General features: G+C 38.5%; 2 protein-coding genes across 2 annotated transcripts; one reads left to right on the top strand and one right to left on the bottom strand.

The window, feature by feature from the left end:
• Positions 1-1846: 1846 nt before the first annotated feature.
• On the top strand, positions 1847-10409 carry LOC101312766. The gene is made up of 9 exons (XM_004307081.1): positions 1847-2112; positions 2933-3215; positions 4261-4384; positions 4704-5019; positions 5118-5204; positions 7985-8704; positions 8790-8947; positions 9401-9781; positions 9888-10409. Exons 1-8 carry the CDS (start codon positions 2089-2091, stop codon positions 9750-9752), a joined length of 2064 nt encoding a protein of 687 aa, XP_004307129.1. The 5' UTR covers positions 1847-2088; the 3' UTR covers positions 9753-9781; positions 9888-10409.
• Positions 10410-12786: 2377 nt separating this feature from the next.
• Positions 12787-15999, bottom strand: LOC101312481 (DNA-directed RNA polymerases I, II, and III subunit RPABC1-like). Its single transcript, XM_004307080.1, has 4 exons — positions 15695-15999; positions 15053-15226; positions 14410-14523; positions 12787-13265 (listed from the first exon to the last, which is right to left on the bottom strand). Exons 1-4 carry the CDS (start codon positions 15965-15967, stop codon positions 13140-13142), a joined length of 687 nt encoding a protein of 228 aa, XP_004307128.1. The 5' UTR covers positions 15968-15999; the 3' UTR covers positions 12787-13139.
• Positions 16000-16279: the final 280 nt, after the last annotated feature.

The following is a 16279-nucleotide window of genomic DNA, read 5'->3' as shown; positions in this document are numbered from 1 at the left end:
ATATTACAAACGACAACATGAATAAACTTGCCACACAACATTTCTGCTTCAAAACATTACATGAAGAAGCTGTTGGAGTCGCTTTTAAGAATTTGACAGAGTTGAGCTTCATTTGCATGAACCATTCCATACTTAATGTGAGAAAAGACCATACCGGTTAAGTTTGAAATGGGTCTAGGACCAAAACATCAAATGATGACCCGAATTTGAAACCCGTTGCTCAAATTAACAAAAAAACGATATTTAGCCTCAATGTAAAATAAAACCAAATCTAAGCACTTGTATGTTTGACTAGGCTAAGAGCAAGTCCACCCTCTAGGTCTTCGTTGGGAAGGCCTGTGTCATGGGCGAGACCTGGGTCGTCACGTGGCAGTGATTTTGGGCTGCAGTTTTCACCCACGATTTCTGTTTCTGGGTCGCCACGTGGCATTGATTGTTTATTGAATTTTATATTAGGTATTTTGAATGTGAATAATGATTTTATATATTAATAAAATTATAATTAAATAAATAAAATGACATATTAAAATTAAAATATTTATTTCATGACTTAAATTGACAAGGCAAGCCTAAAAAAACAAAATACAATTATTTAAAAATAACACAAACATAACATAAAATAAAACAAAAAATTGCAATCTAGATATCCATGTTGCCTTGCACTTCCCATAAATGCTCGATAAGATCTTCTTGAAGGTTTGAGTGATCGTACTGATTCCTAATTTCATTGTACCGCTCCATGAAATCTTCAAAAGTATGAGCATCTCTACCAACTTCCTCAAAGTCTTGCCCGATAGGTCCATCCAAAACTTCTGTTATCTTGGGCCTCATATTGTTGTCCTCTTCTTCGTCAGACTCTAAATCCTCATCGCTATCTTTAGGGCGTTCGTCCTCAACTATCATGTAAGATAATACAAACCAACATGATGTATCGGAGATCCTCTTTATTCCACTCTCGAGCAGCTCATATAACCGTTGGAAATTTTTTTGATAAATTTATTCCCGTTTGAAAAACCCCAAACGGTTAGATTTGGAACGACTATAATTTTGCATGTCCTTGTATAATTGCTTGGGGTTGTGCGTATATATTTGTATAATTGCATAGGGTTGTCAATATATGCTTGTATAATTGCATACCATTGGATTAATAGGTAATCAAATCTAACGGTCAAGAAACTGACCTTTGGGCCTCGTCATGCGGGATTCGTCTCTTTCTTTTCCCTCACGTGGGATGATATCATGCGGGGACCAGTGTTTGGCTGAGCTGGAGAGGGAAGGCCCGGGCCTTCATTTTTCATTGCCTGGTCAGACCCCTGACCAGGTCTTAACCCAATAAAGGTCGGGTCATGAATTTTTTCACGGGGACTTGTTTTTTTTTTGCTGGGTCTTCTTTTGATGCGAAAGAAAGCCTAGATCAGGCTTTTCCTCTCGGGGGGACTTGCTCTGAAGGTGGTTCAAGACTTGAAGCATCAAAACCCCTCCCCGAAGGTGCCAGCACTCACGAATCCAAAAAAATTAAAAAAAAAATATGTTTAGAAAAATCAGCTGCCCCACTCCAGAAAACGACATTTAACGCAAGCTTCACCACTAACCCCCGAAATGAAACGCAAATGAAATTCACTCCCAAAAATGCAAATGAAATTCAAATCCAAGGGTTCCGCCCAATCACGTCGCACCAATTGATCGGCTCCCCTCCTAACCACGACTTTAGATACGCGGCCCGTAACACGTGTCGCCCATATCCACCAATATTTCCTTTCAACTTGACGTCAGCCCCTCATGTGGGTCCCCCATCCTCTCTCTCCAACCCTTCTCTTTCTTTCGATCTTTCTCTCTCTACTCAGTTATACTTCTCTGGAAAACTCTCTCTGTTTCTCTCTCTTCTCTCTCTCTGTGCGACTGTGATTTTGACCGTGGTGGCGTCACCGTCCTCCGTCGTCGTCTCCGGCTGTGCTGTACTCGGAAGGCTTCTCGCTTGATGTGAAGTTTGTTGGGGGATTCTGGCGATGTGTGCACCAAGCTCTGCGCGCTTCTCTGAATTCGGTTTTGGTTTTGTTTTTGTGATTTACAGCTGTGGATTCTTCAGAGATGTTTGATTGGAACGACCAAGAGGTATGCCTTTGTTATTTTATTATATTATTTATTTTTATTTTTATTTATTTACTTGTTGGCTTGTGTGTGAAATGATGGAAATTTTGATTTTATGAGCTGCAGATATGAATTTTCCATGTCAGTAATTTGATTTGTTATTTTTTTTTACTGTGTGTTATTTTTGGTGAAGTTTTCTAGTTTTTGTTGATGAATTGGATGTGTGAAACACAGTCAATAGGTAATATTTATTGGTCAAAATTAGTGAGTGAGAAACTGGCATTGAACAGACGTGTATTAGAAAATGATGAGTTATTGAAAAAAAAAAAAGCCAAAAATTCGTGTTCATTTCCTTTCTTTGTATTAGACATTGCAATGCCATAGGACAGATGCAGTTTTGTAATTTCTACAGTCGATGTTGGATGTAGTCTGGTCAAACTATTTGACTCTAGACTGTGAAATAAAATTTGTAGTCAAAAATCACTCTCTTAGCTTCTCCGAGTTAAAATTCAGAAACTTTATTGTGAATATCAGTTATAGTGCAGAGCTAATTAGGTGTGGCAGTTTATTTCTCAAGTTGGTAGAGCAAGGTTCATTCCCTTGGTACTTTTCTGAAATTCTGATCATTGACAAGCAAGGTTCATTCCCTTGTACACCACTTTTCATTATGCAATTTTTGATTTTCTCTATTGTGTAGTCTCATGTAGCGATAGAAAAGATCATTATCTGTATTTACTGTGAATGCTCTTTACAATGACCTTTTATCAACTAATCTTTGACAATTCTCTGAATATCGCTCTCATCATGTCTCGCAGTAGTGATCAATTCTATTTTGTCCTTTCAGCTTGCAAATATAATATGGGGCGAGGCATGCGAGAGTGATGACCATATTGTGCCTTATCCTGAGGCAACTGATGATTACCAAGACAAGAAGGAACGTAACCAAGAATCTGATACCATCAAGCCTACTGAGCAGAAGGCACCTGGAGCCAAAGTTGATTTGCATGGGAGGGAGCCTGAAAGCAGTTCCAACTTTGAGACTGGTGAAGGAATATCTACTTCTGGATTCAGAACAGACACATGGCCTGACTTATCTGGTTTTGAGAAAAGTGAACAACATTGCATGGGTACGGAAACCCCCGACACCTTTAACTGAAAATAATAATTTTGGTTAGTCAAGAATGGTCAAAAATTCATCCCTTGTATGAAATAGTTTATTTTGGATAAGATATCGGATAAAACAAACATTACACAGACACACAAACTCACTGAGGGAATTGGTAACCTAGTGCAAGTTAGCTGTACCAGTTTTCCAGTCTATTATATTTCTTGTCCTTCATTGTACCTTGTTGCTGTTTCATGTAGGATCTCAGTTTCTTCTCAAAAGTTGAATTTATTTCTTGTCGTGATAGATGTGAAGTTAATGTCCCTTTGTTATGATCTTTTTTTGGATTGAAAAATTGACTCTTTACATTTCCCGCCCATATTCTTACCTATCCTTCATTCTTCTCAGCTCTGGGCTTTATATGCAGTCTGTCTTTGGAAATAGCTGTTGGTGGTCCCTGGAACATCCATCTCTTTCCAATTGTTTTATGTGATGAATTTAGGACAAACAGAGTAATAAAAAGATTTTGCCATTAGATTATTGGTTTTTTTTAAGCTTGATTTCCTGTTTCATTGGCTGGAATACTTGAAACTCAAATCACTTAAATAATTCGGATAGTGATGTATCTACGGTTCAGATTGGGATGATGGGGCATAATGTTGGTAGCACCATAGAATATATACCTTAAACAGTGATCATGGTATTGTCTGTGTGATCAACTGTATTTTGGAGTACTGTTTCTTCATAAAAGGCCGTAGAGTGAGGGTCATGCTGGACGGTTTGTAGGGTTGTCATTCTATTATGTTCTTTCAAGTCACTCAATTAAGAAGATTGAGTTTTGAAAAATGTAATGCGCTTGTTCTCAGTGAAAAATAAAGAACTTTTTGTCTGCTATCAAATGGCAAGGAACCTAAATAACCGTAATTTGTTTTTGTGATTAGCTGGTGAAAAATATTGTGCTTGCAGACTTACAAATGCACGTACACACATTCATTTTGTTTGGCTATGTGATGGAATCTGTGTTATTGGCAATATTGATATCTAATATCCATCTTACATTTTGACAGCTGAGGCGAATCAACTTGTGAAAGGTGCTGAACTTATTCAAAATTCCAATGAGGCTAAAGAACAATTTGTTGACTATGGGTGGGCTACTATTGGAAGCTTTGATGACCTTGATCAAATTTTCAGGTAACCCACAACAACGCCTAGTATCCTAACAACCATTTCCAGACAGGTTTCTGAATTATGTAAAGTTAAAGCAACTGAAATGTTATTTGGAATTTGTGTTCTATAATACTCTGAAATAGACCTGATATATCGACAGAGTTGGGTCACCCGATGTAACCAATGCAAGTGCATATTTTTTTTTTTTTGGAAATTAAGACTACAGATAATGAATAAATTTTTAATTCTGGTTGTGGTTCCTATTTTCTATAGCTATCTAGCTTTCCATCTTTCAAAAGTATACAATAGTATGTGACCCTTCTCACATGTGATGATTTTGCAGCAATGATGACACTATATTCAGCCATGGAAGTCTTGGTAATGTGGATGAGCTGTGGTCTTCTAGAGATGCCACTAATAGTCCAATCAAAGCATTTCCTTTGACTTCAGACTCCCCAAGTTGCGGGTCAGGAGCATTAAGGAATGTGTCAGAGCATTCGGAAGTTAAAACAGAATATGTGCAGCAAGATGAACAGGCAATTTCTCCTGTCTCTGGTACGACAGATTATTCTGCATCTCATGGTCTGCAGAATGCCCCTGCAACTGTTGATCATGTAGAATATGCTGTGGGAAAAAGTAGGACCACAGAAAAGGAGCAGGTATGATGAATGAATTTCAACATTGAATTTTATCAGTTGAAAGAAACGTAAAGAATAAGCCAAGAAACGTCATAACAACTTATATTTGATGTTCACAGACAGTGTCAGACTTGGGCAACAGCACTGTAACAAATTCCTACCAACCTGCTGTAAATTCTTCTTCCTCGACTGAAATTCCTGATAAGGTAATGTTGTCCTCTTTGTCTCCATCTGTTTTGTTTTGCTGTCTCTAATTTTTCTGATAGGTCTAGGTCAAATCTTGGTGCAAGACACTTATGAAGTAATGATTAGGGTGTGAGGTAGTAGAAATTACCTCAAATTAAAGTAATGATTAAGGTTTTAATGTGTTTTGTAGTAGATGTATGTTTAGGGAGGAGGAAGAGTAAATGTGAAGTATATCTGGCTGCTTAGGTCCTTAGTTTTGCCTGTAAAGTTCACATTGGATTGAAACATAATGTTATTGTTAGCTCCTCAAATATTTCTTGTTTTCATGTATATCAGTTCTTCCTAGTCTTTCCTTTCCATATTCAGTCTCTGCTACTCACTGTATACAAGTGGTTTGCTAGTATTTATTAACACTATTGGGTAAGTTTCCCTTTTGGTTTAACAAAGTAACAGTTGGAATGTATAGTACTATGAGATGACTCATAAGTGTGGAAATTATTACTGGTCCATGATAAAAGTTGTAGTAAAGGCAGCATCCATAATATGTGCAGGTGATATGTGAAAGGAAAGTTGTCTTTTATTAGGAAGGTATATCAGGATTCAAGCTCTTCCAGATTTTGCCATAGAAATATGGGGTTTGGCAGGGATTAGAGCATGATGAGTCTTACGATTATTGTTTGCGAGTGCTTTTTTATATTTGATTCGCATGAAGTGGCATCAAAGCGGAATTTTTCTGCTTAAATGTCTGACAGAGAACTAAAATGTTTGCGCCTTGAATGGTGTGACAAGCACACGAGGAAACAATGAACTCATGATATATGATTCCTGATTATAGATGATATATTTCATATTGTGGTGGAATTTCAGCAATAGAAGATATTATTGTTTATGTTTTTAAACCTTTTTACATTTTGATTATATGTTTCTTCTGAAGTAAAGCTTGGTTTTCTATTAGACAAAGACCAGTCCACGTTAAAAACTGTTGTTCATAGACATGAATGACATCAAAAAGTTTTAAAAGGAGATCCGCTGATTCTATTGTTCTGATAGCACGGTATTGTCGTAATCCATTAATATCTTCATTGTGGTTAGGTGCATGTTCAATTGTCAGAAGGAGATTTTTTAGGTTAATTTCCAACAATGTATCCTCAAGAAAGTTAGAGGGTTAAGTTCAAGATGGTAAGGGTTCAAGGACAGATCGGGTTAATTGCGTTAAGATCAATTCTTGAGACGGTGGATGTTTGCATGATGGAATTGGTTTTATAACAAACCCCCAGCGCGCACACGTGTGTTTCTATATATAGATATAGATGAATCAGATAGAGTACATACTGAAGATGAGATTCTACAGGTGATTGAAATTTCCAATGGTTGAGATGTCATTTGCCATTGATATGCAAGTAGCTACAAGTGTAGATAAATTATAAAGAAATTAAAAATATAAAGCTCGAGCATCACATTGCCATTTCTATGCCAAGTTTCGTAATTATTAACGAGGAGCAGCATTTTGATGTTCTTGATAGCATTTGTGAATAGATTTTGCAGACATCGTCTATTTTGACAGAGTTTGTTTTTGGGTTTCTTTGTGGGCCACAGTTGCTGCAGGTTTTTGGGATTATCAACTTTTCCCCTCATTCCTTCTTTTCAGGAACTGTAGATTGCATTTCTTTTGGCTTTTGGGAGGGTTTTGAGTTTGCTTCTGAACTAAATTTAACCATTGAACAATAGTCACTTTTAAAGTAATTTTTTTGTTGTTCAACTGATGGACAATGAAGTTTCGGCTCTCAGATAAACATTGGCTTTAGACTTTCAAGTACTGAATGTAGGAAAACGAAAACTGAAAGGCACAGTGGATTTTGTTGAAAGTACTGATGAAATAGAGCAAATTGTCATAAGTTTCTTATTGAAAGGGGTGTTCTACAACATACATTCTTATGCCTTGTAGGAAGTTTAGGGCCGAAACTCTTACTATTTTATTATGTGTAGGTTTATGCTAGCCAGCACATTATGCAATTGTAAATGTAAAAAAATGTGGTCGAAGGTGAAAGCTGTGTGGGCAGCAAACTATGATGACAGTCCAAAATAAAGGTTTCTACCTGTTGATTTTTTCTAGTAGGATGAGCACCTTTTTCCTTCATTGTCCAATGGTGTGACTTTGCGGTATGTGCTTCATTTTGGTGGCTATATTGAGTTGAGGGACTATATTATGATTTTTATCTCATTAGGGGTTTGTTGTGTGGAAGGTGGCAGATGAATAAAAAACCTGTCTTTTTGTAATTTTATTATATTATAAAAGAAAGGGTCATGTTTGAGTATGAAAGAAAGTTGATTATGAGACTAAAGAGGTGGAAGATTTCATGTGGGGTTTTGCTGGGGCATCTTTGTCTCCTAAACTCTGAGACCATGATATTTCATTGTACAATTGGATATTGTAGGATAGCATCTTTACTTTGATCTTTCCATCAACTTGTTGCTTGGTTCTTTGTTGTCTCTGTTCTGTGTGTCTTTTTACTTCTGTTCATCAATGTCATTCAGTTTCCCAATTCGAATAGTAAATTAGAATAAATTAATTTGATTGGTATAGACAGTTTTGTTCTTTTACGTGCTAGTGCAGACGATCAGAACTGTTATCATTATCTTACAGCTTCATGGGAATATATCTTAGATTTCTTCTTTTTCTCCCTGCTTTGTCAAATGAAGAAAATTCCTTATTGATTCTATTTTTTAATTCAAAGTTTTAGTTATGTTGTAATGCATGTCTTCCAAATTTAGTGACATTGTTCATCCTTCATATGAGCAGGTTTCCAGGCAGAGAAAGTTTTTGAGGTCTCGTAAAAAGTTGGAGGACAAAAACGAGGGGAAATCATTGCAAGATTTTTATAGCAACTGGCCTTCAACAAGAAATCCTTCTGGACAATTTGATAACCAGTTGCCAACCCTTATTGTTCAGTCTTCTCCCACTTCAGTTCTTGGTCACAAGAGACAGCTTCAAGGACCCGAGTCTTTCCCGTACCAGCATCTGTCAAATCAATTTTTGTCTCAGCCTATGTTTGGGACTCTCACTAATGCATGCCAGGCTACGCCGGTGCTTTCTCACATTCAGCCTGGGCAGATTAAGCATCAAACTTTTCTTTCTGGTTCTGACGTTTCTCCAGGTAGTGCGATAACCAAGTCAGCAGATACTTGCGCCAAGCCTCTGACTATGACTACTCAGGAAAAAATTGAAAAGTTAAGAAGGCGGCAGCAACTGCAGGCAATGCTTGCTATTAAAAAACAACAGCAACAATTTAGCCATCAAGTCTTGTGCACCAATCAGCCTACCGCACAAAAGTGTCCTAAAGAAAATCAAATTCAGCACTCTGAGAGAGCTGATCTGGATGTTGAAGATTTAAGCACTCTTCCTTCTCTGGACCCAAATTCACCCATTGAACAAGATGATTCAAATACAGTTTCTGCAGCAGTTCAATATTACTCAGCGGAGGACACGATACTCAACAGGCTTCAAGATATTATAGCAAAGGTATGCTCTGCTTGATTGTGGATTGTTTTCTGTACATGTCATGCTAGACCTAGTTACAATGAAAGTAATGTTTTAATTACTACAGTTGGACATCAGAACAAGACTTTGCATACGGGATAGCATGTTGCGGTTAGCTCAAAGTGCAGTGCAAAGGCATCATACAAGTGATACTGGCAGTTCCAACAGAAGCAGCAAGGATGAGCCTGAAAACGTTGCAAAGGAGGAAATCAGCGGCTGTAACAGGTCTATAAGCTATTCCAGTCCTTTTGTATATGCTTTGTTTTCAATGGGTGCAGGTGGTTTATCCATCTATGCTAATTGTCCCGAGTATACCCACTCTAAACAACATATATGCCTCTAAAAGTAAAAAAGCAAATGAAGCACTCGTCCTAGGTTATATGAAAATAAATTATTGGAGCAGAAATCTTATAACCTTGTAGTTTTGCATTAGAAGAAACAGACTTTCTTTTTCTTTTCTTTGCATTCTTTGGGTTTTTACTGTTAACATGATAGCATCTTCCTTTTTTTTTTTCTTATTATGGGATAACCTATCTAACCTTACTAAGATAGTAAGATGTGACTGTTCACTGTAGGAAGCTTGGGCACTCTGATTCTCAATTATTCTCCCTCTATTCTATTTGGTTTCCAGATTATTCTTCAAAATGTTTCTGAGTGATTGTTTATTCCATGTTGCAGGTATGCCAGCATGCCAGATGTTGAGACCGAGACAAATCCTATAGACCGAACTGTGGCTCATTTGCTCTTTCATCGGCCGTTGGAACTATCAGGAAAACATTCTGGTGTACCAGAATCACCTGCTCCTACTAAGATGCCATGTGAATGCAAAACAGCAGGCTTAACAAGCTTGTCAAACGGAGTATTGCCTGACAGTTTGAAGAACAAAACCTACTCTCATCAAGAATCTGGAAATTATTTCCCAGATCGTGAGCCCCAGTCCGCGGATCAGAAATTTCCTTGCACAAACAAGTCTGAAAATGGACCAGCAGATGGTGGAAGTGGAACTATGGAGGTTGAAGCCTCTAATTGAATGAATATGCATAGCAGAATTCTACTAGGGTAATTCCTTCCTTTATCTCTCCATGTCTGTTAATAATTCAATACGTTTCATGTACATGGCTATACGGATCTACTGGTAATGTGGGAATTTTATTGTCATTGTCAGCGAACTATGATCTTCATTTAGTGTGGTCATGGAGCTCGAACAACACATTACTGTGGGGGGAGTAACCTATAGAATAAAGCTGCACTGTAAAATCAATTGGATACATCCATCTTTGAAAAATATGTCAAGTTTCAGTATGATTAGTTATCTATGCAAGAGTCGTTTTGGTCTGTATCTTTAATGATGATATTGAAGTCAACTGTGTACTAATTATGTGTAAAGACCCAAGCGTCGGAGCCACAGATATCTAGCTAGTGTGGGCAGATTGACGCCTAACAAGTACCCAACTCTGCTATTGTGGCCAGTGTTTGTATATTCGCGAGTTCTACTTGATGCACAGGGAGAAGTGGTATCAATCAAGAGGCATGTAGAAACGTGACGCGGAGTCCTAAGCAAGTGTACAGTTTTTCTTTCAACAAGACTCACTTCCATCTATTGCATGATCCACTAGTGTGGAGTAATAATCGATTCAACTGCAAGGACCAAGTGTATGATTGGACTATAATAGCATAACTCTTTTTTTCCTCTTTTTCCTGAATGCGTCTCACGCGCGTGCTTCAAATTCCCTTTCGTGTTTTCTCGCTCTCGTCCGGCAGCGCCGCGGCACTGGTAGCGGCCACTGGCCATGCCTGTGCACAATGTGTGCGGTCGGACGGGATGTTTGTCCTAGTGTTGTGGCTGTATCTGTGGTTCAGTGTTCTGAGTCATAGAGTAGTATTTGCTTTCGTCCTTTTCGAAACGTGGTTGTTGCTGTGTCGATGCGTTTGGCTTGGCAAGCGGACAGATTGGAGCTTGGATTGCAGCGAGATTGGTTTGAAACCTCACAGAGTCACGGTGGTCGATGGTTGGGCTGGCGTCGATGGTTCGACGGCTTAGCTCGCCGGAAAGATTGGTTGGCTGGAGTTTCATCACCATATCTTGTTTTGGATCCTGGTACTGATTTCGATCTGAAAGTGAGGGTTAGCAGTAGGCTTTGTAGGCGCGCGTCAGCAGTGAGTGTCCGACCTCGATGGTGCGTTGGATGGTTCGGCGGCGGAAAGGCGGGTTTGATGCAGTGTTTGACTATAGGGACGGGGAGGGCATCGCAGTCAATGTTCTAAAAAGACGCCAGGCCGTAGGCGGGACCTAGATTCTGGACAACCAAGACGGGACTGGGCGATTTGTTTTTTTAAAGATTTATTAATTAAAAAAATATATTTTATGTATCAAATACTTGAAAAAAAAATTAAATATGGATAAATTATTCAACATAAATCTTAGGAGACCTATTTATAGGATAATTTGTCCAAAATTTAGCATAACTTCCTTATACACTTCTAATTCTAGACACAACATTCACTTTTATACTCTCATGCTCCCCACAATATCAACCCCACCACAAAAAATAAACAGATTAACCGGAGAGCTTAGTAGCCTAGGCGGGCTAGGCGGTGTTTAGGCGGCCGCCTAATTGCCCACAGCCTAACACAAAGGCCTAGAAGAAAAACGAGGCGGCTTGTTACAGCCTAGAGCCTAGGCGGGGACTAGACGGGGCCTTTTAGAAGCTTAAGCGCAAGTGATTTCTACTATGGATTCTTTTGGGCCTATTGGGCCAGGACACAGCCAAATTTGGCTTCTACCTCATGTGCTCTGGGCCTTGAATGACTGGGCTTGGATCTTGACTCAGTATTAGAATATGGGCCCTGAGGTATATATCTTAATTTTGCTGTCTATTTCAGTTTTCAGCTATTCCAAGCTCCATGTCTATGGGCCCATGTCACCCTTGTGGTGTAATTTGATCCATTTGTGGATTATATTGGCTATGTCTAGATCGGGAGGACTTAGTTCTTTACACCGATGTCAAACAAACCCAAATTTTTCCAAATTTATGGATACCCAACAGCAAAACACCCCATCAATTACCATTGATAACCTACGTGAGAGTTTGTGTGTCTATACGCTTAAAGTGCATGTTGGCACTTACCTATTCGATTATGGGTGCTTACGCGTGGGTTCATCACCCCCCATTTTCTTTGGTACTGGCTCTTGGTTCTGGTTTTGGTTTTTGGTTCTCCTTCGTCAGCCACTTCTATTTCACGGTATTGGTTTCAATGGTGGATTGTATGGTGTTGTTTCGAGGAAGTTTTTCCTCTGCGTTGTGGGCGTCCATATGATTTGTGCACTAGGATTTGATTGACATCAATTACTCAGGCATCGATCATTGCTCCAGTTTAGTACTCCTCACTACCTCACGGTTGCTGGCGGTGATGACGACAACAATGTTAGTAAGCATGGGTGGAGGGTGTGGTACAGAAGGACTACAAGTCCTCATAAATCCTTCCAACACCCTAGTGTTATTAACTCCTCTTGAACATAGTTGTTACTTAATTTATAGTGTGTCCAACTCATTCAAATCAACATTGAAACATACCCTACCCAAAATCCGGATTTGAAGCCAATACTGCTCTTGTAAACACACATTCACGTCTCGAATGCATACTTTTCTCATTCTCCAAATTGCATAAAGCACAAACTTTTTGAGTCCAAAGTGACACATGTCTTGAAGCTCTAATCTATCCAAAGTGGGCAGAAGCAACTTTGGAGAAAGCAAAACGGTAAGCTGATTTTACAGTAGACATACTTTACTTTTCTTCCGGTAACCCACTGCAAACTTCAGGTAAAGAGCACCAAACCCTTGTTAACATTACATAGCCAAAATCCATAGGGTTATGATTATCAGATATAGATACAGAACTAGGGTTATGGTCATTACTCATTAGGGATTTCAATCCTTTTAAATATTGTATACAATCTCAAAATGATCAGACAAATTAAAAAGAAGTGAATAGTCATGATAACAGTCAATGGCTAATACAGTAGAGCAAGGAAAACTACAAATATTCTTGTCCAGATCAGTTTTGCAACTCTAGCATTATATATTTCATCAAGTTGACTATCCTGCATTCATGCTATCTGACTTTATGAAGTTGAAACAGAATTGATGAGATGAAACAACATGATGAATTTTCTCTTCATAAATGGGTCAACACACACTACGGTGTAGACTTAAAAGCAAGACCCGCCAAAAGCAAGTGCTACAAATAGCAACATCTATGGAGATATCCTCAAACTTGTTAACTGAACCTCAACCTAAACAGCTCCATTGAATCAAAACCTGTTTTTGTATCTGCTGTAAAACCTGTCTACGATACTAACTTCTTTTTTGTATGTCATCAATGCATAGAGTGGCATACAATAAATCGTTTAGGACAATCAGCCAATGCAACGGTAAGTTTTGAGGGCACCAACAGCTCCACCACGGTAAGTAATCTTTACAACCTGTCCCTTCTCCAATCCATAGTAGCGTGCAAATGCATCAGTTTCCAGCATGAGAGGCAGCTGGGGAAGAAACATAAGAAACAATTGGGTTCAGTAATTTAATCGGCCAAATTAGAATTGTAGGATGCATACAAGGGAAATATAGCATCCATATTAATTACTCTTCAATCTTTAGGGTAAAACATACATAAGATAAAGAGGTAGCAAAGTCAGCTAGAACATGATGTAGGATTAGATTTATTCGCACAGCTGCCTATTTTCATCACCCAATAAACAGTCATTGCAATTACTTGCTGCAATAACCTTGTGTTTACTACAGCATCAGATTTCAAAGCTACACAAAACTGTGGGCTCAAATTCTTCAAGCTCCTTTAGATTAGTTAAGAAAATGCAACCAGCAACATGACAACAAAATCTTTATGGTCTCAAGTTATGTTGGAGTTCTAGTTTGGATGAGATTATCTTTGCTTCATTCTGCCCTTGTCTAAAGATTAAATGAAACAAATGCTAGTTATTACATACATTTCTAGAAAAAAGAAAAGAGCAAAGAGAAAAGAAGGATGATAATCAAGTGACACTGCACTGCATTGAAATCTGTTCTCTGTTAACCCACAAATACCTTTCCTCAATGAGACTTCATCACCCTATACTCTAAGATATAACACTGAGAATGGAATTGATTCAGCCAAAAGTAGTTTCTAAAGTCCATGTAAAATTGTAGACAAGTGTGAATTCACTAATTACTTGTAGATCTACTAGTGACCAATTTAGGGAATGTTGCTTTAGGATTGGATGGACTTCCAAAAGAGAAATAAACTCTCCATGCTACAAAGTACAAACAGAGTGAAGCACTTCCAAAGAAACAACAATCCAGGTTCAAGATGTCACATGAGACTCACGTGCTTCCTTTTGTTTTACTCATTCAAGACTAAACATTAACTGATTATAATGAATAGAAGCTTGAAAAAAATTGATATCCTATGGAGAAACGAAAATATCCCTTGCTGCCCACGATCAGTTGAAGTAGTGACTGCCCCCTACTATGACATGGAATTTTAGATTAGTCCAGAAGGAAAGACAGTCCACAGCTTCTTACCAATCATGTACATTAAGGTCCTTGAGACCTCCATACTCATTCAAGACAAATTTAACCATTTAAAAATTATCCTCGAACACAGGAATGATAATATCAGCAAATAGTTACCTTCTTGTCTTCCAACTTGTACTTCCTTAGCAGATTTTTCTTTTCTTCAGCGGTAAGTATCTCATACTTTGGGTGTAAAACATGCTTTGTAACATTGACCAGCAGTTCAGAAATCTGAAGCAAAATGACAAGTGTTGTGGTAAAATGGAAACTCTTCAGCTACATAAACAAAAGGAAAGAAAATGGAGGAAAAAAGGCATAGAAAGTATTTTTCCTTGTATAAGTTCATACAATAAACTTCCATCTATATTGACATATCAAGAACTCACGTTGAAGACAATCAATTCCATATACTTACAACTTTTGAAATCTTACTTTTTCACTAAAAGAAGACGCACCTTACTACTGGCTAAAACAATAGGTTAGTCTTCTTTGTTCTCGAGTGATACTTCAAGTAACTAATGATGTTCTGGTAGTTAAGGTATCTATATGGTGCTGCAGGACTAGTGGTTTCAGTGTTCAGTTAAAACTAACAAAAAGACTGGAGGGCAGAGGAACAATGTTTAAACAGAAAAGTTCTATATATTTCTGTTTCAGAGCAAAAACAGACAATGGACCTTTCTTGTTAGTTAGACAGAATTGTCCTTAGGCCTTTCAACATCTGTAAAGTACAGTAACGTAGAATACTTACAAGGTCACTTACATGGAAAGTTTCAACTTTGTAAGGATAGGTCTCCAGTTCCTTTCGAGCAAAGGAGTTGATTTTACTTTGCAGAACAAGCATGAGAGAGCTTATATCTTTGTTCATGAGCTTAGCATAAATCTCACGGGCATTCGCTTTTCTGATTTCATCAGTTCCACAGAAGAGGACCATGATCTGCAAAGGAAATCGAGTTTTAACACAGTACCACCACAATAAGCCAATGTAGATATCAACAAATATCTGGTCTCGAAATCGTAAAGGAGAACACTTGCCTACAAGGAATGCCACGAAAAAGTATAAACTCACAACCACCCATGTTGATAAGTATAATCATCAATTTTCAATGTGCTATACGCCGACAATGTAAAATTATGCGGTTGCAACAGAAAAAGAAACTGAGATTTACATGTCATTTATTCATATGAAATCCGAATCGATTTTCGACCAAGCCAGTGTCTAACTAGAAACATTTGAACTTGATAATTTTATTCAGCAATACTTAATATTTTTCTAAAAATTAGCAGCAAACTTCAAGATTACAACAGTTTCTTTAGGAAAAAATAAAATGAATATTTAACAACAAAAATTAGGAAACAAAGAAATAAGAACTGAGGGCTACATAGAGAGAGAAGGAAAGGCAACCTTCTTCTTGGGATTGGAGCGGAGAGAGACGGAGAAGGAGACACGGTCGAGGTCAGGGTTTTGGCCGAACGCGGTGTGGAACTCGGTGAGTGAGCGAGTGAGCTCGGAGTCGGGGACGTTGTAGCCACGGTCGCTGAGCATCTCCATGACCGTACGGCGAGACATGTAGTACCTGTAGCTCTCCAGGCTGCCTTGGACGACGTGGCTGGTCATGCATCCGGGCCGGTATCCACCGCCAGGCGAAACGGCGTCGTTTGAGGCTACGGCGGCCATTGTTCTCTCTCTTCTCGCTTTGCTAATTTGGTTGTGTGAGAGTGAGGGAGTGTGTGTGTGTGAGTGAGTGGGAGGGGAATAGGAAGTGTACACTTGTCCAGCTCATTGTTTATGTGTCAGAACGTCCCTACTCGCCTCGAATAGTTTTCTGTTTCGTTACTCGCTGCTGCTCGTTGACACCTCGTTTTTTTTTTCACTCCGGTAAATGGTAATATCTCGTTTTTTTGTCTGATTTACTTCCTCATCTGTTGTGGTTACGATCGACGATGATGATCAGCTTGGAGCCTCCTTCTGTCAAAATTTTCTTCAAGT

This window comes from Fragaria vesca, linkage group LG7 (genome assembly GCF_000184155.1).
Source record: "Fragaria vesca subsp. vesca linkage group LG7, FraVesHawaii_1.0, whole genome shotgun sequence".
Taxonomy (NCBI): domain Eukaryota; kingdom Viridiplantae; phylum Streptophyta; class Magnoliopsida; order Rosales; family Rosaceae; genus Fragaria; species Fragaria vesca.
This window is presented reverse-complemented; position numbering and strand designations above follow the sequence as displayed.

Bases quoted from the DNA above. Each gene is read 5' to 3' on its own strand.
- LOC101312766 (XM_004307081.1), top strand. From the start codon at position 2,089: ATGTTTGATTGGAACGACCAAGAG. The intron at 5,020-5,117 runs GTATGATGAATG...TGATGTTCACAG, and splicing joins GGACCACAGAAAAGGAGCAG to ACAGTGTCAGACTTGGGCAA. The intron at 8,948-9,400 runs GTCTATAAGCTA...TCCATGTTGCAG, and splicing joins GAAATCAGCGGCTGTAACAG to GTATGCCAGCATGCCAGATG.
- LOC101312481 (XM_004307080.1), bottom strand. From the start codon at position 15,967: ATGGCCGCCGTAGCCTCAAACGACGCCGTTTCGCCTGGCGGTGGATAC. The intron at 14,524-15,052 runs GTAAGTGACCTT...ATTTTGCTTCAG, and splicing joins ACAAAGTTGAAACTTTCCAT to ATTTCTGAACTGCTGGTCAA. The intron at 13,266-14,409 runs GTAACTATTTGC...TTTCTTCCCCAG, and splicing joins ACAAGTTGGAAGACAAGAAG to CTGCCTCTCATGCTGGAAAC.